Source organism: Macrotis lagotis, chromosome 1 (assembly GCF_037893015.1).
Source record: "Macrotis lagotis isolate mMagLag1 chromosome 1, bilby.v1.9.chrom.fasta, whole genome shotgun sequence".
Classification (NCBI taxonomy): Eukaryota; Metazoa; Chordata; class Mammalia; order Peramelemorphia; family Peramelidae; genus Macrotis; species Macrotis lagotis.
Genome location: NC_133658.1, coordinates 221,280,289 through 221,305,958, shown reverse-complemented (window position 1 = coordinate 221,305,958; position 25,670 = coordinate 221,280,289). Strand labels below are relative to the sequence as shown.

The following is a 25,670-nucleotide window of genomic DNA, read 5'->3' as shown; positions in this document are numbered from 1 at the left end:
CTACACAGAAGATATAAACAATTTTAAATTGGGAAACACAAATTTTAATTAATAAAGATATAAACTAGTTATCAAGATAAACAATAATGTACAAAAATATGGTCTATTAATTATCAAATGTCACAGTAATAAGTCATTTAATAATTTAAAGCCACTCAAAAAAGAACTGCACTTTATGATTTTTCCAAACTCTAAAATTAAGAATTGCCTTATAAATAACATATCCTAATGAGAAGAGAATTAGATTACAAATTTGGGCATTGGATATTCATTTGACACCAAGAGTGAGAATTTGGCAAACCTGTTTCACATTCTCACTTGCCTAATAAAGATGTCAATGCCTGTTACCATCTCATAGGACTATTTCATAAATCAATGGAATGTCTATAAAATACCTCAAATTTCTTGTTTTAGAGGAATTCTTTATTTATAAATTTTCCATCACTTTTTCCTTTATAAAAGTAATATAATCATTTGTCTTAAATACTCAACACTACAGCCCAGGGAGATATAGCAGTGATGACATTTCCCCATAACTGCTGGTGAAAAAGGTACAAAAAAAAATAAATAAATAAAGTTGTTATATTAGTCCTATAACATAGTATGAATTATATGTCAGTGCTCCTGAAGCCAACTAATTCAAACTGTTCCCCCAAACAACAGATTATAAATATAGCAAGAGAAATCACATACATACCTTTTTCAGTATGGAGTCTTTTAAAAGAATCTGTTTTAGAAAGACTTGGGTCTGAGATAACTTTAGAGCCCAATTTAACAGTTAAATCAATTGAACGGTATCCTTGAGGGAGTTTCCGGTCATATAGCAGAGTTAAAAGCTGGGCAAGGGTCATCTCAGAGGGCAGTGGTTGGCCTAAGAACAATGTAACCAAGACACTTTCATGAAAAAGTTAGCAAGATAGTTTGATTAGGATTGTTTAATTAAACACACTAAATAGCAAAGCAGAAAAAAAACCCTCAAAATTCCTAAGTTACAATTTCAGATACCATTACTTAATCAATCAGGATCTCTTAAGTTTGGAAGAAAAAGAATGTTTACCAGCAAATAACAATCCTTTAAAAGAAATGATCATAAAAATATCTTCTTTAAAAAATCCCAAGAAAAATCCACTCAATTATAGATTCAGGGATGAGGGAAGGTTAGTGGAATAGTAGAACGTATCCCCCAAATCTGGATAACAGTTTCCTTCAAATACTAAAAGTATAAATGCTTATGAACTAGCAACAGTGCTGCTTATATCTATTAAAGGTTCTTTGTAGGGGTCAGAATATCCTGTCTAATACTTAAGAGTGGGATTAACCATCTCTTTTTGTTATTTTTTTGTTTTGTTTTTCCAAGGCAAATAAGTTAAGTGACAAGTCCAAGGTCAGATAGGTAATTACATTAAGTGTCTGAGGCAGTATTTGAACTCAGGTCCTCCTGGCTCCCGGGTTGGTGCTCTTTCCACTACGCCACCTAACTACCCAAGGGACTAACCTTTTTTTGCTGAAGATAATACTTAGAAATTTCTTTACAGTTACTGCTTTCTTTGCTGTCACAGACCTCAATATTTCTCCTAATCTCAATTTTAATAGGGTTAAATTTACATAAACGAAATAAGTAACACTTAAAATGTTACAGACTTTTGAATCTCATTCTTCTTAGTGGAAAGAATGTTACCTAACAGCTCAGAGAAGAAAAACTACTGGGAAGTTAAACAAATTCAAATATCTGTCTAATTAGGATTCAAAGAAAACACTGAAATTAATTTTAAAAGAATGAGGAGAAACCAAATAATATTCATTCAAAGTTATCAACAGCAAGCACTTAATATAGCATTTTAAAATTTGCAAAGAACTATGCATACAAAAGTCATCTAATAAATTATGTCATTCCATCCTTTAAACATTGGAAGGGAGATGGTATCATTTCCACTTTACAGAAGGCTTGAAACTAAAAAGTAGACATTAAGCAAATTGCCCAAAGTAACCAAGTTCTTCCTAATTCCAGACCAATACTAGAACTGTATTTCCTGCCCAAAAAATAAATTTCAGTAGTAATAAATGGAATCAGAATTAAGACAGTAGGTGTGCTTATTTTTGTGTTTCTTCTGATTGTAGGAAAATCATGCACACTGGTTTGAGAATATAACACTGATATTTCTTAATAAATTTAACATTGATATTTCTTAATAATTATAAAATTAATTAAAAGATTGCCTGTTAACAAATTATATCCACAAGAAAATTAATTTAAGTTTTCAAGTAAAAGATAGTCCATTCATCAAAATCTTAAGCATGTAATCAGTTGTTCGACTAAATTTAATGTCTAAGTATAGTAGATGTATATTTACTGAAAAAAGAAATGGAGAAATTAAAGAAATATCTTATAATTGAAACATAAGATGGAGAAGGAATAAGGTATTTTGATAAAAGAGCACCCGATAAATTATTAACATGTCTTATTAATCAAACAAATCAATATGTAACAATCTGCTCTATGTATACCATGCTAGGTGGTACAGAGGACAGAGGACTGGTCTTGGAGCCAAGAGGACAAGAGTTCAAATTTAATCTCAGATGTGTGACAGTTACTAACAGTGTGACCTTGGGCAAATCAATTAACGCTGATTGCCTCAAATCTAGGGTCGTTCTGATTCATTATCTGACCACTGGACCCAAGATGGCTCTGGAAGAAAAAGTGGGCCTTAGCACAAAACTCCCTTTCTTACTCAAATCCAATTCATGTGCTTGTCCCTGGCATCACTCCCTAATGTCATGGTCTTCTTCGAGAATGAAGGACAAACATTAGGCACTGAGAAATGAGTACAAAAAAATGAAACGATACCCATTTGCACTGAACTTTTATTATAACTCAGGAGGTAAGTATATATATATATATATATATATAATAGTCTATACAGTGTAAGTGTGAGTGTACATATACAACACACACATGCATGTATGGTCATTAAGTACATATGCTTATATACATAAACATTCAAATATACATACATGCACACATACATATATACAAAATACGATAATGGTATTTTGACAACCAACTAGAGAGACTCAGTGGGGAAATACCATTTGTGGTACTCCTGAATGAACTGAGTACATTTAACCTGAAGACAACCAAGGGAAAGAAAATAGCTGTCTTATTAATAACTGAGAGAATCAATCAACAAATAGTAAGTGCTTTTATGCTACATTAATCAATAGGGAATGAAATATAATGAACAATTCCCTCTCCAGAGATCTTACATTATAATGAGGGAAACATCAAACACCTATGTCAGAACATAAAGAATATAAAGAGGATAAATTCAAATGAAGACAAAGTATTAAAAGATTGTTTTTCAGAGGGGATATGGGAAGTGTTATATATAAAGAAAAGAGAAAAGGATAATATTGACTCAATCAAAGGGTAGATGCTAAAATGTTAGATTGGATCAAGTTATGGATTAATCAGTCATCTACTTAGGGAGGGATAGTTAAAATGGGATTTTATGAGATTATCCAGAAGTTAAAAAAAAAAAAAAGATGAACATCTATGATCAAAACTGAACAACACTGACAACCAGGGGAGAGACCGTGAAGGATGGGCTAATAAAGGAAATAGAGAAGTAGAGCTCAGTGAATATACAGAAAGCAGAGAGTGTCCAGAAAAGGGATGTTAAATAGGATTAAAGGTAGTAGAAAAAGAATGAGGACTGAGAAATTATAATAGAAATTAAATAATCAATTATAATTTTGGAAAGAACAGTTAAGAAATGAGGTCAAAGAATGAATGCAAAAAGAAACGAAAACAACTATAGCTTTTACAAAGGGAGATAATATAATAACAAGGACTAGGAAAGTTTTTTTTTTAAATAGGAATGGTTTATGGATACAGAGAGGCTGAAAATTAGTAAGAGGCTGTAATTTTTTGAAGTAAATGGAAAGGAATGGTCTTAAGGGCAACAAAGAAGGTTTACTTCATTATTAGGGAATGAAAGAAAGTAGGTTAGAATCAAAGCATGATATTGAAAGATAAATAAAAGTACAAAACAAGTAGTTGACACAAAAGATCTTCAATTTTCACAGAAAAGTAAAGAGTTAGGTCCTCATCTGAGAGATATGATAGTAACTAGGGAAAATTGAAGAGAGATAAAACTTAAGCTAAAAAACTTCTGTAGAAAATCAAATAAGGAGAAATGAAAAGACTATACGGTTAGCATTAACTTACAATATACACAGTTTTATGTCTTTCTCCAGTCTGAATCAGCAGCACATGAATAGCAGCAAAGAAGGTAGATAAGGGGATCCTTCAGCACTGAGGTTTGGCAAGGAAGGAATGATGAAAGGACAAAGAGAAAAGGGTATTCCAGAATGGAAGCCAGTCTAGAGTTGAATTAGTTAATTACCAGATAAAAATTAATAAGAGAGTTATGAAGTAAAAGCAGTAGTAATGTTCTGAAACCATACTCAGGTGTGAAGAAAGTGATGTTCTCAATAAAGGAGAGTAATATTTTTAGAACAAGTAAAGCAATGGGAGAAATTGAATCAATTTGTCTTTAAAATAATAACATAAGTATTTACAAATTCCTACATGCAAACTGATGGCCAAAATATATGAAGAACATTGCTGCAACTACTTATCTGTAAACTCAAATAATTATGTAGCCATTCTATTATTCTAGAAATTACCTGGTAAATGTTTGTGATACAGGTGAAAAACTGGAACGGTAATGGTTTTGCTGGAAGACTCTGCACCTGATGAAGAGCTACCTACTTTATCTGGCAATGTCCTTCCTCTCCTTGATGGGGGACGAGGTGGTGTAGATGACACAGCTCGTTTAGACTGGGATTTCAAGCCTAAAGAAAAAAATGAAACATACAAATAATACATTTTAAGTTGTTGAAGTTGTTTGATAGAAAGATATGATTTGATGACAAAAAAACAAATTTAATTCCAATCCACTATTATATCCCCTGAAAGGAGCAGTTATGAATACCTGAGAAGTTTGTAGTATATATGCATATATATTATATCTGTATGTGTTTATGCACATGTAGGCATATTACCAAGTACAATAACAATTAGCAAAAAAAATGTGCATGTCCCTGTGCAGAACAAAAATGAGTGATGTTGACTGAGTCTTGGCACAAATCTGGCTTTCAGAATTAAACTCAATTTTGGCAAACGCAACTAAAAAAAGTTATTTTAGTGGAGATTATACATGATGTCATTTATTAAACAAAGTGAAATAGTTAAGAAGTCACAACACTACTTCCATTAACCTAATAACCAAACAATTGATAGGTAAACTAAAAAGGAGAAAGAAAAAGAATAAAAAGAATGAGATCTAGAGGGACAGAAGACTACTAGTTAGAGCATAAAAAAAAAGAAGAAACACTCATAATTTGCCTACCACATATTAGGAGTTTGCACTTTAAATTGTTTTCAAATTTAAAAAACTCTCCATATAAGAGTCCATTTGAACATCTTACGTTGTAAGACAAGGTTATAACATCTTAAGTTGTGACTTAATGCGAACTCTAGTTAATTTCTCCAGCAGTACAAATTTAACATTAGATTAGTCTTCCACCATGTGACTATTAAAGTTTCTTTAATTATATATTGCCACACGAGAGAATTAGAAAATTCTCTCTCTCTCTCTCTCTCTCTCTCTCTCTCTCTCTCTCTCTCTCTCTCTCTCTCTCTCACCACAAAACACTCCTCTTTTGCATGAAACCCCATTCATGAACTTATCCGAGATCTCCATGCATATAAATAAGATTTTGGAAACTAAATGCTACAGATACAAAATAAAAAGTTAAAAAAAGAAAATAATTTTTGTTTTAATAGACAATCAGATAAACACATCATAAAGCTCTAAGCAAACAAGTTTTTACTCTTTCTGAAAAGTATCTTCACATTATAAATCAACAGATCTTAACTGAGAAACATCTACTTACACTGTATGTGAATTAATGGTGAGGAAAAATAAAAATCGCTAAAGCTACCCAATTTTTGTTTTTTTACCCACAGTCATTTTTAGAGCCATCAGAATTAAGGAAAAGTAATGGACTGCATAAAAACTCTTCAGTGTTCATGGTTGGGACTAAGAGGTAACTGCCTCCTAGTCAATATACAATTTAAACATTCACCCACAATGAAGCTGAGTTTCCTATGTATTCCAATACCTTGAATATTTAAAAATAAGCAAATATACTGAATGCTTTAACTGCTCACATATTTTTACATAATCAACAAAAAAATAAAATTGAGATGGAGAAATAAAAAAAAACATACCAGAGGCAACAACAACACTATAATTGTCCTGAAATCCATTCTCTGCCTTAACTTTTTCTTTCTCTTCATGGTTTTTCTTTTCTTTGTCATCTTTCTGTTCATTAATTAATTTAGCAGTGATACTTGGGGTGTCTGCAGAAGAGTACATAATTTATTTAAAAAACATTTCTTTTTGAAAATGCAGGCTAGGAAGCAATTAAAAAAAATGTTAAGACAAACAACTCTGAAAGACTTAGGAACTATGATCCACACAATGGAATAAAACACAGTTCCAGAAAACTCATGATGAAAAGGTATCCATCTCTTGATAGAGAACAATAAACTAAGAATATATATTTGTTTGGATATGGTTAATGGGGGAATTTGTTTTATTTGCGTATACCTATTTATTGGTTTGGGGGATGTTTTTGGTTTTTGCTTTTTCAAAGGGGAAAGTGAAAGTGAAAGGAAGAATTGTGAACTGAAAATAAAATTCAATTTTAAAGAAGTTACAGGTACCAAAAAAACCTTAATGTTCTGCCTTAAAAAAAAAAATTAAGAAAAACCGAGAAACTTTATAGAAAACATTTCTGGCAAGGAGAAAATATTTAGGCTAGGTCTCCTAAGGTCTCTTGAAAACTCATAATTCAATTATGCTATGACAATTACATATAGTGATAAATCAAATAAGATTTGGAAATACTAAAAAATTTAAAGAAACAGAATACAATGGACCCAGCTCTGATCTGGACGTTGAAGAAATAATATTCAGAATAAATTAAGATATATTTCTATAGTACAAACAAATTAAAAAACTACTAACAAATTACAAATAGGCTGTACTGATAAGGGATCTTAGATTCTTATTAAAAAATTTTTTACTACAGATTTTATCAGTTCTAAAGATGAATTTCTTTCTTTATAGAATAAAAGAGACTGTAATTCTTCTTTATATTTTTTTTGTTTTGTTTTTTTAGGTTTTTTTGCAAGGCAATGGGGTTACGTGGCTTGCCCAAGGCCACATAGCTAGGTAATTAAGTGTCTGAGGCTGGATTTGAAATCAGGTACTCCTGACTCCAGGGCCAGTGCTCTATCCACTGAGCCACCTAGCCACCCCTCTTCTTTATATTTTTAAAGGTGCTAAACTTGTAATGTACATGACTTCATAGCTGGTGATATACTAAAAAAAAAAAAGCATTAGTTTTAGAGTTTAATGACAAAAGCTTGAAAATCAACTCTTTAAAAATTAATAGATTTAGAGATGTTCAGAATATAATTAGATTTACAATACCAGGCTGATATTCAAAGGAAATTAAAGACAGGAGACAAAGGTTCAATAAATACATCAAAATATTCATGGCAGCTTTATATAGAGTAGCCAAGACCTGGAGAAAAAAATAGAAATACCACTGCTTGGGAAAATGGATCAAAAAATACTATTGTCCACTAAATATGATGAATTAAGAGGTAAGATTTGAACAGAGTGAAACAAAGTCAAAGTAAGCAGAACCAAGAGAACAAGGTTCTTTTCTTGAAATGAAAGTCAGTCTCATTAACAGAAAAACAAATAAGAAAAATCCTGGAGACAAGGAAACATAACTCATTAATCAGACTGAAAAGTCAGAGGACAACTCGGACAAAATAGGATATACGCTATCCCACAAGATTTATGTACTGAATATTTAGACTTACACAACACAGAACTTATGTTGTAGCAGAAAAGAGAACCTAGTTTTGATTTCTAGCTCAGCTACTTTCTTCTTAGGTCAAATCACAACTTCTATTGAGTCAAGTTGACATTTCCATGAAAGAGAAGTGATTGGAATTATATTATCTATAACGTTCCATCAGGCTCAAATTTCTATAATCTTTTGAAAAGAGTCAATAATGAAATCCTAATTAGAAGACTCCAAGGATGGAAAGTCAAGGGAGAAAAAAGAGTTCACTTTAATTCACAAAGTGAATTCACAAAAATTTATACACAAAACAAGTTACAAGAACAAAAGGAAAAGAAGGAAATTAGGAAAAGTATAAGAACAGAAGACCATACCTTATAGGTACAGGTTTGTGGAAATCTCATGCAAACTAATCAAAAAAAGTCAAAGTAAAAGCCCACAGAAAGACAATAGGTCCAAATTTTGAGAATGTAAAACAAGAACCCAGAGGAAATAATGAACTTGGTACATCTTCTGCATCTGGGACACAATCCAAAATTTGTAGATGCCAATCTAACACTTTGTTTAAGACAGAAAAACCTGGGAAGTCTAATCCAATTCTACGAAAATGAACAGCAGCAGAAGAGTCTGGGGATACTACAAATTGATTTACATTATGTGCATGTGTCATGTAATAAAATGTGCTGATTTTACAGAACCAAGGACTCTGAGATTTTAAATCAATTTTAGGAAGAAAAACTGGTATTATTTCAGAAGTAGCAATTTTTCTATTCTATCACAATGTTTAATTAGAATGTTTAATTAGAAAAGGGGTTTCAATACACTGACCTCTCATAAGTTATGATTAGCTAAGTTCACTCTCTCAGGGTTTTTTCCTTAGTTTTTTGCAAGGCAATGGGATTAAGTGACTTGCCCAAGGCCACAGAACTAAAGTAATTATTATGTGTCTGGACCGGAATCTGAACTCAGGTCCTCCTGACTCTAGGGCCAGTGCTCTATCTACTGCACCAGCTAGTTGCAGGGCTATATTCACTTTCACTAATTGTTTTTATGGTCCCTAAATTATAGTTTTTATAACAAATATTTTATAACAAACATTAACATGATAAAAATGTGCATTTTGTTCTAAGGGATATTAAAGAATAGCACTAATTATATTAATTCATAACTATGCTTAGACAATAAACTTGCATTTTTCTAACATTGGTAACTTATAACAACATCCACTACCGAAGATTTTTATTCCTTATTTGAAACACTGAGAGTATTAGGAGTCACTGAAATTGAGGTAATTTATGCTTCACTTTTTCATACAACATTTCCTAAACTTCAAGATTGATAAAAATTGTATTAAAGAATTTTATAAAGAAAGCAAAAGTACAACATGTGATTTATCAAAAAAATAATCTACAGTGAGGAAGAGAATCTTTAAGCCAAACATCTTTATTTTTTTGCTCTTATGCTAATAGTATTCTGATAATTTATGGAGTAATTAAACATAAAAGGAAATTACAATTTATGAAAGCAAATAACATCCTATTGTTAAATTGCTATATAAATCATTCATGTCAATTTATAAGAAATCTTTTCCCTATTTATTTAAATGCCTAAAAATTTCTGAATATTCTGATGTAAAACATAACTCATCTATGTAATATTTTTTAAAGAAAAAACAGGACTTATAAAAATTGTTTTAGGTAAATAATAATCATAACATTTCACAATGATTTCTTTGTAGAATGGGGAGATTATAACGGAGGCTTGTAATTAATACTCAAATATGCATTAGAGACAAAGAGTAGTGGCGCAAATAAGAGTGCCTGACCTGAAATCAAGACCTGATATAAAACTCTGACCTCAGACTAGTTGTCACTAGTTGTGACCCTCAAAAAGAAGTTTAATCTGTTTGTCTCACCCTCTTCAACTCTAAAATGAGAACAATAATAATATTAATAAAAATATTTACATCTAGATTGCAGGGTTATTAGCATTAGATGAATATTTGCTAATTTTTTAAAAAGCACTGGGTACAGTGCCTGGCATAGAATAGGTGTTATATAAATCCTGATTATATTCATTCCACTTTGAGCCCTCTCATCATTCTCCATTGCAGGGGAATATTTAGAAAATTGCTTAGGAACACTTGGAGGCTGACTGGACAAAAAGTTAATATATTTGCATATAGTAATTTTTTGGCAATCTTACACTCAGGTGTTCCAAACTGAAGCTAATTTGCTATCTACTATCTCCCATAAAGTAATACTTAGAAGAACGAGAAATATTATAAATGAAAGCTTTTAATATGATCAGAAGAGATGGATATCATTGATCAGAACTTTAAAAATGCCCCCCCCACGCCCAGAAACTCTGTTCAGTTATGGACAATATAAATGCTCTAGAAAAGTCAGTCAAGCAAGCATTGACTTCACACATTCTCTTAAGCACTACAAGAATAAGCAAAAATGAAATAGTCCCTGACCATCACCTCTATCCTGGAAATAATTAGGAAATTTAAGGAAAAATTACTTGAAGTCAAACCAACCTGAGACTCTATCAAGAACTTCTGCTAAGGTTGTTGAAATAGGCAGGTGAAGGGTACGAAATTTGTGTCCTGCTCCATACATTGGATGCTGGATCACATGGCTAGTAGCATTTATTCTTCCTTTATACAGCTGAAAATTAAATCAAAAAAGTAAACTTATATTTTATATTACAGATAGAATTTCAAAGTTTATGAGTTTAAAAGCTTAAAAATTTATTCAAAACACTGATATCTAATAAGAAACATTCACATTATAAGATATATTTCAAGTTTTAATACAATGATAAATGATGTTGTTTCTTTATTTTATTATAAGTACTTGGGATATAATTTCTCATTGTACTCTGAGATCCCTGCAAAAGCTAAAATTTTTTAAATTATATTATCAATTAAAAGACTAAGGTGTAAGAATACCTCAAAGGACTAATCTGCATCAAATGATGCATTTTTTTTAATTTCATACATACAGCAATGAAAATACAGATAGTAGGATGAAAAAAATTTATTTCAAAGTAAAAAAGTTTATGGCAATGACATGACTAACCTTTTCAGTATGAAACTACCCAAAATGATAAACCATATATATTTCAATAAGTTGTTAACAAAATGGATTTAAAAATACAGACTGACAAATAACAGCATAATAGATAAAAAGTATGGGAAAATAGAAAAAAACTGTAGCAAAAATTTCAAGATATTTCTTATATATGTATAAGTCAAAAGTTATTGAAAAAAACAAAGCATTCTTTATGAGATAGGAAGACAGGCTGGAAAAACTCAGTATATCTCTGGAAAATGTCATAACAGTTCCAAGGCTGAGACATCAAGATACAGTAGACATAGGATAAAACAGGTAATAACTTTTAAAGATGTCAGGAAAACAATTCACATGCGGGATCTAAGTATGAGGTCAATTCTAGCCATTTTTTTTTCTTTAGAAGATTCAGCTCATATGGAAAAATAGCAGACTCCATACACAGACTGTAACACACACAATTTCAACTGAGTCAGGTAAATTCTAATAATGGAAATGATGTAGGCAAATAAAATACACTCACTGGGCATGGTGACTGAAGAAACATTGTTACTTTCTCATCCTCAAGCATCAACTGCAGAAAGAGGCGTCGTATAAAACCTGAAATATTTCCAGATGTTGGAAGGTTCCCTCGTTGAGGGGACGATTGAAAAAGTTCACAAAGAACCTGGGAAAGACAAGACATTTAGAACTGTTAAATGTGAGACTTATTAAATTCCTAGATTTCTTTTAAGAAGTTATAACAGAAACCTTTAAAAATGAACAATCACATTTAAGATTCCTTATTTTAATATAATTAAATGGAGATGGACTAAGGAAGGGCATTTAAGGGGAATGCAGTGAGTACTAAATTTGGAGTCAGAGGACCTAGACTCAAGTCCTGGCTATTCTGCTTCTAGCAATGAAAGCCTGAACAAATCATTACACATGTGTTTCAGTGTCTTAATCTCTAAAATAAGACACTAAACTAATTTTTTTCCTTCAAATTCTAAGTCTATTCTATGATTCATAACAATCATTCAACACTTAAAAGGAGGAAGGAGGTAGGGCAAAGCAATCAGTGGTAATAAATTATATATAATTAAAATTAATCCCACACTGCACAAAAAATAGCATGAGTAACTGCATTCACAATTATGAACTGTAGATTAAAATTTTGTAAAGTGAGCTAACTTTTAAATGCTTACAAAACCAACGATGATTCTCCTAATAAATAATAAAGATGCTCTATAAAGTTTCACAACTAAAAACATTCATTAGCAATGGATAAAGACAAAATAGATCAATGGTGCAATTTTCTCTTTTGAAAATCTTACTGCCATAGTTCAAATACCAGTCAATTTGGGTCATCAACTCTAACTTGTATTGCATAGACTCCTACCTCAAGTTGCACCCCGTTCATTTTCACTCTCTTCCTACAGGACACACCAGTTGATTTTACTTCTCTGATCAAGACATTCCAAAGATTCTGAATTATCTCAAGGATCAAACAGTACCCTTTCTACCAGGCTTTAATGTTTGGTTTCCATGTCTTTTTCAGGCAGATCATACATTATTCCACTTCACTTGGAGTAATGTTCCAAGCACACAATAACAATAGTAGTTTTTCAACAACATCTACTTTTCTAACTTATGTTTTTAATCCTTTGTATAGGGTTTTCTACATGCTTGAATACTATTTTCTCCGTGCTGCCTCTTAGAATACTTCTATCAAAGTTCAACCCAAGTACTACCAAAAAGAAATACTGGATCCACCCTAAGTGTTATCACTTCCTCCCTATATCCCAACATGTCCAAGTGAAATTATTTAATATTTACTTTGCACATTGATCTCTTCTTACCTGAGCCATTAGCCTCTGGTTGTTGGGATGACAAGAAATGCACTGCAAAAAGAATGCCACCGTGGCATTCTCAATTGCAGTTCTCTGCTGGGTAGTTAATCCTGTTCCAGAAGCTGAGGAGAGCAAAGTAGACCTAACACTACTTTGTGGCAACCCTGAACTATGTCCTCCTGAAGTGGCACCAGAATGACAAAGTAAGAACAGAAGGGCTGTCCATAAAGGGTTCACTTCAGAACCACCAAGCCAATCTTTCATAATGTGGCTACTGCCTACTTCCGTCAAGAACCTGAGAACGGGGGCGACTAGGTCAGCTGTGATGGGCATCTTATTAAAGTGCTGTGGAACATGATGTCTCCTGAGTTTGTCCTGGGTAATATCCACTGATGGAGAAGTGCAATCAGAATTAGATATGTGGTTAAAACAGAAACTAGCCAGGCTCCTTACAAGGAGTGAGGGTAATCCTGAGTCTAATAATTGTTTGATAGCCTCTGGAGATTGAGAGGATGCAGCAAGAGTTGCCAGGTGAGACTCAGTTAGTGCAAGAGGTGCTTGTGCGTTTTTTGAGTCATCTGTTAAAGATGAACTGAGGTCCTGCTTTTTACTATCATCAGTCATGGAAAGTCTATGGTGACACTGCAGTGGAGGAGGAGTAATTCCCATCCAGGCCATAAGCAAGGAAAAATAATTTGGGTGTATATGACACATTGAGCACAGAAGACTGTCAACAGCTTTCTTCAAAACCATGTTGCAAGGAAGAGACATAGACCAATTAAAAAGAGACCTGGAAAAATCAAACAAATAAATGGATAGAAATGTTCATTTTTATTTATAAAGAGAAAACAAATCACTTTCATTCCCAAAATAATCTACTATATAATTTTTTTAAAATGCAGTTTAACTAATGGAAAAATGATATTATAAAATTCACTTATACTATACACTGCTTTTCAGGGAAGGAAAAAACGTAGATTTAAACTTTCTTTCCAGGTCGAAATTCACATATTACTTTGTCAATCATTCAATTCAATATCTATGATGCGCCTATTCAATTTCGACAACAAAATGCCAAAATTTTAAATCAAAAATAAAATTTCCATCAAAAGCTAAAACATAAAATGAAAGTACTTTAATATTTAATGTAATTTAATAAACAGTAGTGAATTCTCCTATCTTTCAATCCAATAAGATAACCAGTTTAAAATTGGATGTTGAGGCAATTTAAAAAGGTGGCAGAACAGACAATTTAGTTTCACTAAGTTTAAGAAATATATAAAAAGTTCAATGGTCATCATTATTCATTAAAAAGAAAGCTACACAAAGAAAGAGAAAAGTGAAAATTCAAATTAAAGCAATGGGAAACCTTTGAAGTACAAGCTAAATATTGATCAACCTTTTCCCTTTCTATCAAAATAATGACTTCTCATGTTAGGCTAGAAAAAAATAATCTTCCTATATTTTCTAATTTGAAAGAAACCTGCTTTTGAATAACAAATTTTGCAGTGATCTATAATAAGTTATTAAGATAATTAATTCAAAGTACTTAGATACTGTATTCCACAGAATTATAAATCATTATGACCAATATATTCTATAACATATTCTTCCTGATTAATAAAATGTGAATTGTAAAGAACATTTCATTATAAATAGAAATTATAATGGAATTATGAAAACAAAATTTCACATACTGTACTTACTCAAAGAGATCTCTGTTCAGAAGTGATGGTAAATCATATTCAACAAGCAGCTCATAACTGTGCCATAAAATTGCTGCCACGCAGTGCAAATGAGAGGGAGATGGCATCAAGAGACCATACTCTCTTGTTGACGTACTGGGACAGACGTAGCTCATTCTTCCACTTCTTTTCATAGCAGCAACTCTTGCAGAATCACTGACCCACTTCAACAAAGCCTGAATTCTTTAAGGAAGAAGCACAAAGAGCTATTAAGACTGTAAGCTTGATGAGAGGAAGGAACCTTGCCTTATTTATCTTTTGTATTTCATATTTCTTGTAGAAAAACTGTATTTAATGTATATAAAAGTTCACTTATGGGCCCATAGAAGTATGAAAGTATTTATGTAGTAAAGATATTTTTAATGATTTTCTTTTGACATTTCAAGTGAAATGAATGTTCCTTAACTGAATTTAAAAAGATTTTTGGCCATTACAGATAAAAGTTGCACCTTTTTTTTTTCTTTTTACGTTTTTGCAAGGCAAATGGGGTTAAGTGGCTTGCCCAAGGCCACACAGCTAGGTAATTATTAAGTGTCTGAGACCGGATTTGAACCCAGGTACTCCTGACTCCAAGGCCGGTGTTTTATCCACTATGCCACCTAGCTGCCCAAAAGTCGCACTTTAAATGAAATTGCTTTCAATAACTATATGTTTACAATAAATAGTTAAAATTCAAAATATTGTCTACCTTGACAAAAATCAAATCTGATACTTACAACATTCTGATGCTTCACTGTATTAAGTTAAAACCAAATTTAGGCTCTGGGTAAGAAACAACTTTGAACATTTGGAGTGGAGCTACCCAAAACTATAACAAAATTACTTTGAAAAAAATCCATTCCCCCTCATTACAGGCCTTCAAGAAAAGAATGGATGAGGAGACAACCCTGGGTTTGACATAGAAAGTGTTCTTATTTAAATATGGATGGGACTAAATGTCTTTTGACTGATTTTCATTGCTCATATTTCAAGTTTTTCCAATATAAGTTACTTCTTAATGAGCAAATTATTTGTACAAATATTTGCACTGTTTGCCCAAAAGGATTTCTGTAAATATTGTATGACTTGAAGTGAACTACCAAATAAGTAATTGGACCAAATTATATTTTCTAAAACAAGTTGTTTATGATGAGAAACAGTTTGTGACATTCCCCTGAAAAACGTAGTTGTGAAGGAAATGAGTACTAAGAGGAAAAGAATACCTGAGTGAGAGACAGAAGTGTCTTTTCTTTGTCAATGGAAAAAAGAAATAAAATAATGCAATCCATGTCGGGAGACTGATATACACATAAATTTCTCTATTAACATGGACCCAACTCTTGTCATCTCTTTCTGGGATCATTGTTGCTAATTGCTCTCTCTGAATCAGGTTTTTTCTCTCAATCTATCCTCCACAAAAATGTCAAATTCATAATATTTACCCCATTCACTTCTCAAATCGAAGTGATTCAGACCACTTACCTCTAGGATAAATACAAACATCTCTGTTTGACACATCACAATACATTCACAATTACACACACACACACACACACAGACACACACACACACACAGACACACACACACACACACACACACACACACTTTCAGGAAGATCTCATATAATCCTAATTAATTACTTTTCCTCCCCACCAAATGGAAACCCTAGAATTCTTCTATCCTCAAGCCAAGTTGCAATGAACAGAAAATGATTCTGTTAGGCTCATCAAAGGGAAGGTGCTCTATTTCCTTTTATTTATTTAAAAAATATTTTATATTTGAGAAGGATTGTGGTAGAGGAGATAATAAGTGGTCTCAGGGTTAGGAACATCTAGGTACAAAGAAGCCAATTTCACAAACAAACATTTAACTTCACTGCCCAGGGTAATTCTCTAAAATGTTGAAATTCTAGAAAAATTATAGATCTCAACTGGCAGAGGGAACTTCATAGCAATGAGATCATAGGTCTAAACCAAGCAAAGAAGGCAAATCTGGATAAAGCACAAGGATATATTTAGTCACAACATATACTGATTATGTTGATTTCATATCATACAAGTTTGAAAGAGGTATAATTCCTGTGGATTCACGACCTAATAAATCCACAAATAAAGATAAATATAAATGAGAAAATATCAGCAACAATGTTTCATGATTTTTGTCAGAGATCACATGTAGCAAGGGGAAAAAGAAATGATCAAGTTCACTGGAATAGTATATGTGAAGTAGTGCTCGACTGTACCATAATCCAACTTTTATGATACTATATTGTCTTTCTCATATCCAGAAAATAAGAATTTTAAATTATTTTACCTGTCTTTTGTCCCAGGATCTTGAGTAGTTCCAAGCTGATAAAGAATGTCTATTGTAGAGTCAGAAGATAAACCATTAAGTCTTCCAAAAAGTAAAGGGCTATTCAAATCTTAACACGTGAAAAAAAGGAATAGAAAAAAATACAATCTTAGAAGTGATTTTTTTTAAAAAAGCAAATTCAGGGGGGAAAAAAATAAACACACACACACACACACACACACACACACACACACACACGTTTGAAATTTTGTTTTATTTTTCCCTTAATTCAAAATACGTGTAATTATAGGAAAGCTGTTTTTAAGTTAGAGAATACAGACTGGTTAAATAGAAGTTATATGAGAACTAGAAAGGAGATCAATGCTCAATTAAGAAAAAATGGATAAAGCAAAATACTCACCTGTAGGGTCACTGCCTGATGCTGCACAATTTCTTAGGAGGATATCTATTAGCTTTAATCCAATTTTAGTGGACTGCAGGCCTATTTTTACAAGCACAGCTTCAATGTTAGGTGAATGCATACCACAGTATGGTGACATTAGTAAGGCTGCACACGTCTGGAGAAGATTAGCAGTAGGTGCAGCTGCACTTGCCATCATTCCTTCCAGATCACTTATATGCGTAAGGCAGTGATGTAACAAACGTAACCAACCAATACTGAAATATAAAAAAAAAAACACAAAACTGCTAGAATGACAAATATTAAAAATTTTCCTCATTGATTTAGTGATAACACACAGGGTCTTTTTAAAATACAAAATAATAAAGCAAAAAAAAAATTCTGCCAAAAATTCATGAAAATTACTTTTATGTATCATTTAATACATAGGTGCAAAATCAAATAAAAAGTATTACTTCAAATTGTGTTGAAAAATACCTTGTTTTGGACACCTGATCTTCAGATGGAAGAAAAGGATTGTTAACTGTTGCTGATGAAGTATTTCCAAATGCTGTAAGGCCTAGTAATTTAATCTGAGAAAGACCCAAGGTGCTGGCATCTCGTGGGCGGTGTAGTCTAAGACAAACAGCAGAAGCAACTTCTGGCTTAACAAGTTGGATTTTAATATAGGTGAGACCACTGGTAACTACCGGGGAGGACAAAGGTAACATATTAACTCCATCTGCACTCACTTCAACAGAAACTGAAGAAGGGCAAGCTATAATTAAAGGAAATAACAAACAATAATTATTGAAAAGTTAATATTATATTCCACAACAGTAACATATATTTTTCATTTGTCTTGATTTTTATTATATATATGTATGTATGTATGTATGTATGTATGTATGCATATATGTATATATATGCATATTTAATTTTTTTTCTTAATTCACATTTTGCCATTGATATACATTACGGTTTCTCAGATGTCTCAATTTTGCTCTAAGATACAATACAACTCATAATCAAGATTTCTATATATTCACTTTAAATATTCTGATTTAAACTACTGCCAATCTATGTATCTCCAACATGATCACAAGAAAGATCAGGGGAGCTTACAAAGAATCTATTTATTAATACACTTAGCAATGCAAACAATACCTCATAAAGAAACTTAATTGTCCTATGTATTCAATTTGTCAAAACTAAGACACAACTGTTGAAGGTAATAGTCATAAGCAATTGTGTTCAACTCTATAATCAAATAGATAGGATAAATAATTAAGGATAAGTAGAGGTCATTTCTGAGTGAAGTTAAAAACTATTTTTCACTGACATTATCGAAAAAACTGTAAAAGAGGTAAACTCAGAAAAAGTTTAATATGGATGATTACAGAAACAAATATAGATACAGAATATATAAAAACATAAAACAAAATAATGGCTACTTTTATATCTATAATTTATGTAATAATTATCAAGCTATTGTTTAGCTAGATAGTAATTATTTTGTACAGCATTTTAAACATAGAAAAATATGTTAAAAAATTTATCTCAGAAGATCCTCACAATAACACCATGAGGCAAATTGCTATTATTATCCTCATTTTATAGATGAGGGAAAAGGCAAAGAGAGGAAGTCAAATTATACAATTCCTAAGTATCTAAAGTAGGTTTACTTCTATCATTTTAAAGTGATTTAAACCTACAAGATATAACATTTAATGACCCAAATTATATAGCTTTTCTGTGAACAAAAGGCAATTAATATTTCCTAGGCATATTTCATGAACACATTTTTAAAACTTAATCAAAGGAAGATATAATTTTCATATTATACTTTAATTCTAGTATTAGAATTAAAGTAGAATTCGCTCATTTAGCAGTCTAAAAAATACCAATCAAAATTTGTTGATGATTATTTTAAGTATTCTGACTATTATAAAACATTTTTCTAAAACAGTTTCCCCATTGTGCTTTCCTCAAATCTACTCACTTGCAAGAGATGCAAGGTGGGGTTGGATGTGTATCTCTTTAATAAGGACAGCAGCTGGAAGGTGGATAGTCAAGTCACACCAGGCCTCCTCTGGCAAAAATATGTAAGACCATGCAGCAGAGCGAGCTCTTCTATGAGGTGGAGTAGCCTGAAGCAGAACCTCAGCAGGCTGGGCAGTAGGGCTACTTGATGTAATAGTCCCTAGAAAAGAATTTTTTTTTTGGTAAAATGTGAAATAAAACAGAAATTCTATTGTAAGTTATTAAAATATATCAATTATAAAGAACATGTCATCATATTACTGTTCTTGATACTGTCTAAACCTGGATGATATGTAAGGATAAAAATTTCATCATTGCATTTGTATAGCACTTCTGAGGTTTACAAAGGAATTTTGTATTATCATTTAATCTGACTACCCCATTCCCCATACCATGTCCAGACTTATACCTCTTCCCACCACCAATCATCAACTGCTACATGTTCTAATGACAATGACCTTATTTATTCCTCAACCAAGACATGCCATCTAAAATGGCTATTCCCTCAAGTCTGGCATGCCCTCTCTCCTCATATCCATCTCATGGCTTCCCTTCCTTCTTTCAAGTCCCAAATAAAAGCCTACCTTCTAAAGGAAACACTCCCTTTACCGATTATATCAGAATTATCCTTGTTTGTATGATTTGTTTCCATATTGTCTCTCCTATTATACTGTGAGCTCCTTTTATTGTATCCCATTTACCACATGATAAATAAATAACTCATGTTTATTGATTGATTCACACAATAATCTCAGGGGTTGAGTGAAACTAGTGATTTTATTTTACATATGAAGATGAGGTAAGTCAGTGGTTAAGTGACCTCCCCAGAGTCACACATCTATTAAGTGTCTGAGGTCTAATTTTTGAACTTAGGTCTTCCTGAATAAAATTCCAAGATTTGATTCAAAGACTAAAGTCACAAATTGATCTATGAAAAAAAATTACTGGAGTGGCTAGATGGCACAGTGGATAGAGAACCAGCCCTGGAGTCAGGAGTACCTGAGTTCGAATCCACCCTCAGACACTTAATAATTACATAGCTGTGTGGCCTTGGGCAAGCCATTTAACCCCATTTGCTTTGCAAAAACCTAAAAAAAAAATTGTTATTGCTAAAAACTGAATTTTAGGGTCAACCGAGTTGTCCAAAAAGTTAAAAATGAAATTATTTACTGCCAAAGTTTACTGCATTCAACAACTACCTATCTATAATTAAACTGACTACTAAAAATGAGGGAAAATGCTAATGCCATGTCATTTAATTAGCAGGTAGCTAGTACTTGGGAAAATTAAGAAATAAAGAGATAAGTTAGATAATACAGAATAAAAAGAAATATAAAGGACATCTAATCAAATACTAGCTATTCATTTTATAGATCAAGAAAATATAAAAGGGCTTAAGTCCTTTGTCCAAGGTTACTATGCCACAATTAGCAGAGTGCAAGCACTAGAGCTCAAGTCAACATATTCTTAGGTCAGTTCACTTTCCAAATTACCAGAGCTAACAAATTAGAACATCCCTCATATTCATCAACAATGGTTCCAGTTGTCAAACCTTATGCTGTTTCATTGCAGCTTTCATTGTTAATCACTTGTAATAAAAAGGAGATCTTTGAACCAGCAAAAATGGGGGACATTGATGTCACATGAGCATTTAAAACAATCATTAATAAAGGGACACCATCAAACTTAGCACAAAGATACAAAGTTGTGAAAGGTACAGACTCTTACCCAAAGGTGCAAAGTTGTGTATTCCTTCTGCATTGTCAGGTTCAGAAGCTAGTACTCTTGCTTTCAAACTATTGTCGGCCGCCTTACTAGGTCCAGAGTCCAGAAATTTCATAATTGTTGACACCATGCTTCTTGCTGTATTTACAATAGCTCTGGTACTGGTGACCATATTGTTGCAAATAAGCTGAACACCTCCTAAAATAAAAAACAAAGGGAATGAATTAATATGATCCAAAGATATCTAAGTGTATAAGAAAAATTAACACTCATTTATAAGATGATATATCTGAAAAAAACTCTTATGAGGAAATCTATCAGATGAATACAGTTGCTAACAGGAGGAGAGATTTTTTTCTTACCCATATCGTGAAATGCTTTTAATGCTTCACTGGTATCCAAAACCCTCAAAATGAACCAAAGAAGTGGTTCAGATAATTGGCAAGTAGCAAGCGAGCCCTTAAAGAAAAATAAAGAATTTGAGTTACAAAGTATAGAACAGAAAATTATCTAGTGTGAGAAAGGTAAAAAGAAATCTAAAAACTGTGTGTAGGAAATTTCTACAACAAACTTATACTTCAACCATGTAGAGTCAATAGTTTTATGCCTTTTAAATCATTCAACAAACACCCAGATAAAGTTTGTTAAATGTCTTATTGAATTTCCACTTTAAAAGAGGTATTTCTATTACACATAATATTTGGTAAAATAATTGCTAAAAGTTCAAATAAAACTCACAATAAAAGAATTGTTTCTGAATGTAGTTAAAAAAATCCAAGGCCAAAAAAAATATATAACAGTAAAATAAAAAGTCAGATACATAAAACATACTAATAAAGGATACTTGAAAATTTGTTTGAGAACTACCTGTTAATTTTTTACTTTAGAATTGAAAATGAATCAGAAATGTGATACCTTTTTTAAAAAAACTACTTCTCTCATCATAAATTGTGAATGAAGATTTAATAATAAAATTTGTTTCTATCATAGTACAATGTGATACTTAACAGAAATCAATCAAACCACTTTTTTGATTTTTGAGGACTTACTTGTCTTCCCATATAGCCACAGGCCATATATGTTAGAATTGGTTGCAACATGACCTGCACAGTAGTAGCTTTTTTGCTCAGAGTAGTGAGTATGGTGAATAATCCATCCCCAACTGATATTGCATCTAAGCCACCATGAAAGTTTTCATGTTTCGTGAGGTGTAAGCCACTTGCACCTAGTACCAAAAAAGCAAAGTTTACATTAAAAACACAATCATCACAAGAGATAAGAACAAATATTACATTAAAATATAGTCAATTTTCCAAGTAGCCCTGAAAAATAGCATTTTCCTTTATCAATTGAAAACAGAGAACATGTTTATAAAGAACATTCCAAGAAACACTATCAAGTGTTCCTTCTACAGGAGAAAATTACTGAATATATACTACTAATGTGACTAGATTTTTGATTAGGAACAAAAAGATAAAAGGTTTGAGGAATGTAATTCAACACTACACTAAAAGGAGATAAAACTACTGAGGGTATAAGGCAAATTTTAATTATAAACATTCGAATGAAATTGTCTGCCTAACAGTGAAAGATGAAGTCTAAATTATAAAGCAGTAAGACTTGGAACTGATTAAATAACCAGGTCAAACAGTTATGTCACAGGGCTGCCCTACAGAGGGTTATACTTGGCCATTTATACACTTGATAAAGCTATCAACATTTATCAAATCCATAAACTCTTAAGTTTTGCTGAAAACTACGTTGGTACAGTAAAAAATCTAAAGTTGGAAAAGCCGGAGTTGAAAACCAGTTACTCAGGTTCCTCATCTGAAAAATGAAGATAATAATGTCAACTGTCCTTACAGGGCTGTTATAAAGATAAAATGAGATAATCAAGTGGTTTGCAAATATTAAAGTACTACATAAGTGCTATTGTTGATGTTGTTTCATCATAGAAGGAAGTTTTATCAGTAGAGGCTTCTGAGATTTGGTCTTGGTCATGCAGCAATATCAAAGAACAATGGCAAAAAAGGACACGAATATGTAAGATGAGAATGAAATTGCAGGAATCTTGACAAATGATGGGCCAAAACTAACAATCAAGTATAGGTCCCTGTTGGGCAACGTGGTTTGATAAGAATCGAAGTTAATCAAGACTGTATCTAAAACTTCAATTCAAATCTAACACAAAACAGCAAAGAATGGAATGCCATGCAAAATAGAAAGAAGCATGCTACTCAAGATAAGTGCCCATAACACAAGACTTGACAATAAACTTCATTATAGGAAGAATAGTGAATAGCTAGAGTAGATCCTGACAATACTGTTGGGTGGAAAGAATCCAAGACTTAAAAGTAAAAAGACCTAAGTTCACAATACCCTCATATCACTGTTTCTTTTTTTTTTTAGACTTAGGCAAATAATTAACTACCCGTGGTCTTGGTTTTCTCCTTAATAAAATGAAGAGAAAGTACTAAATGAGGTCCAAGGCTACTGCCATCTATTTCCAGAGGCTAATAACGATTAACCATAAATAGTAATTTTTTTAAAGGAGTTGTTAAACTAGATATATACCAAAAAAAGCATTGTAGATTGTTTAGCCTTCATGAAACTTACTTATGTGAAGTATCCAAAAGTTATCATATACAAGAGGATTGCTACAAGTATGTGAAGGTTATTATGTAGGAGGAGGTTACTTAATCTTGACCCTAAAGGCAAGATGGAAGCATTTGGTAGAAATTGTTGTGAAACAAATTATTAGGCAAAAATAAGAAAAATTTCTGATAATAACAGTTGTCAAACAGTGAAAAACTAGATTTCTGGTAATAACTCAGTTTCTAGTTAACAAAGATCTTTAGATAGAGAGTAGATGAATATTGCATCATGATATATAAAGAATTTCTAGTCAAATAGAGGTAGAATTACATAAAACTTTCTAGTCACTTCTAAATCTGATTCTATAACTTGACCCAAGAAGAAAACAAAAATAAAAGGTCTTCATATAAAGTTCAGGAAAAAAATAATACAATAGACATAAAGAAGAGATCTGAAAAAGATCTAGAACTCTTCATCTACAAAGGTTTTGAAGGAGGAATGCTCCATATTTAATGAGAAAATAGGCAATATAAGTTAGTGAGGATTCAATTACCACTATTATAGAAGTATAATGTAATTGTAAATGAGTGGATATGATCATATTATATATAACAACCATCAAACTCACTAAAAATTTAAACTTTCTGACATGTATGAGAATCAATAGAGCAAAATACTATCATTAATGATTTATAAATCACAGTTCTCCTCTTATCTGATAGGTTCCCCTCGAGGTTCTGTCTTAAACTACTGTTTATTCATCACTTTCTGTATGATTGCTCTCTATAATTATTACCTCAATGTAAATGCTTTTAAATATTTTTCTATCTGCTGCCCAAGACTCTCTCTGTCTAAATATCAGTATCACATAACCAACATTCATAGTATATTTCTACCTATTCTGTCAATAACCAAAAGCACCCTTCCAAAAGTCATATTTCAATTTGGGAAGTAAGGGTGGAAAGGCTGTCACTACTTTTAACAACATCTTTTATTAGATCCTGTTCTTCACTCCCACCTTGTCTTAACTTAGTGATTCTTATCAATTATATCTATATATTCTCTAAATATCTGTAACCCTTTCTCCATCATCATTGCTAATATTTTGTTCTAGATTCTAGTACAGGGACTAGTGCACTAACTTCCACTATGGTCCTATTCTCAATCTGAACTAATCCATTCTACATGTAGGTGTCAAAAAATCTGCATAAGGGGCAGAACCAAGATGGAAACAAGAAAGGATCCTCTCTTAGGTACTCTCTCATAAAACTCTTAAGGTAAGGACTCTAACTAAACTTTCCTGAGACAGAACCCACAGAGGGTCCCAGTGAGGCAGTTCTCCTACTCAAGGTAAACTGGAAAAGAGCAAGAAAGGCTCTGCTCCCCGGGGTTGGAGGAGCGGCCCGCCAGAGCAGTGGCCCACCAGAGGGAAAGAACTTCAGTCTCAGGGAAGCAGCCTCAGGGTGCTGGGAGCCACAGCTCACAGCAGCGAGGGAGTTTCCTGAGCTACACCCCCAGGGAGCACCAGGCACAAATTGGGGGAACAGCAGGCGGACCTCTGTCAGAGCAAGGATGTGAAGCCCAGTCCTCAAGGCACACAGAGAACAGTGGTCGGCACAGCCCAGATCCAGGAACAGAAGCAGGCGGAGCCCAGAAGCAGGAGACCCCAGGGCATGAGCCCATTGAACCTAGGGAGGGGAGTGAAGAGAGATTGCAGAGCTCTGTCCTCTGCCCCTGGAACAGGACTCTGGGGTTCTGACCACATTCAGATCCTGATCAGAGTCGAGGCCCCCCCCCCACCTCAGCCCCGTGGCAGGGGGGGACGCCTATGGTCATTCACAGACCAGGAGGGAGGACAGAATGGGGGGGGGGGGGGTACCTCTGCCAGAGTGAGCACATGAAGCCCAGCCCTCAGGGCACACAGAGAGCAGTGTGAACAGCACAGCCAAGGTCCAGGAAACAGAAGCAGGTAGAGCAAGTAAGCAGAAGCCTCCAGGGCATGAGCCCATTGAACCTAGGGAGGGGATT

The 25,670-nt window shown here is 32.9% G+C and overlaps 1 protein-coding gene across 6 annotated transcripts in view; it reads right to left on the bottom strand.

Moving 5' to 3' along the window:
• Window positions 1-25,670, bottom strand: part of BIRC6 (baculoviral IAP repeat containing 6) — a 309,262-nt gene that overhangs the window by 124,046 nt on the left and 159,546 nt on the right. For all 6 annotated transcript variants that reach the window (XR_012473425.1, XM_074209682.1, XM_074209678.1 and 3 more), the window contains 14 exons: window positions 22,097-22,272; window positions 21,410-21,506; window positions 21,051-21,245; window positions 19,282-19,482; window positions 17,778-18,057; window positions 17,301-17,557; window positions 16,901-17,009; window positions 14,569-14,790; window positions 12,872-13,652; window positions 11,554-11,697; window positions 10,496-10,625; window positions 6,299-6,430; window positions 4,690-4,857; window positions 698-871 (listed from right to left, as the gene is read on the bottom strand). Coding sequence is in view for 5 of the 6 variants with exons in the window: in XM_074209682.1 (XP_074065783.1) it covers window positions 698-871; window positions 4,690-4,857; window positions 6,299-6,430; window positions 10,496-10,625; window positions 11,554-11,697; window positions 12,872-13,652; window positions 14,569-14,790; window positions 16,901-17,009; window positions 17,301-17,557; window positions 17,778-18,057; window positions 19,282-19,482; window positions 21,051-21,245; window positions 21,410-21,506; window positions 22,097-22,272 (3,066 nt within the window). In the remaining variant the exon portion in view is untranslated. The remainder of the gene's footprint in view (window positions 1-697; window positions 872-4,689; window positions 4,858-6,298; window positions 6,431-10,495; window positions 10,626-11,553; window positions 11,698-12,871; window positions 13,653-14,568; window positions 14,791-16,900; window positions 17,010-17,300; window positions 17,558-17,777; window positions 18,058-19,281; window positions 19,483-21,050; window positions 21,246-21,409; window positions 21,507-22,096; window positions 22,273-25,670) is intronic.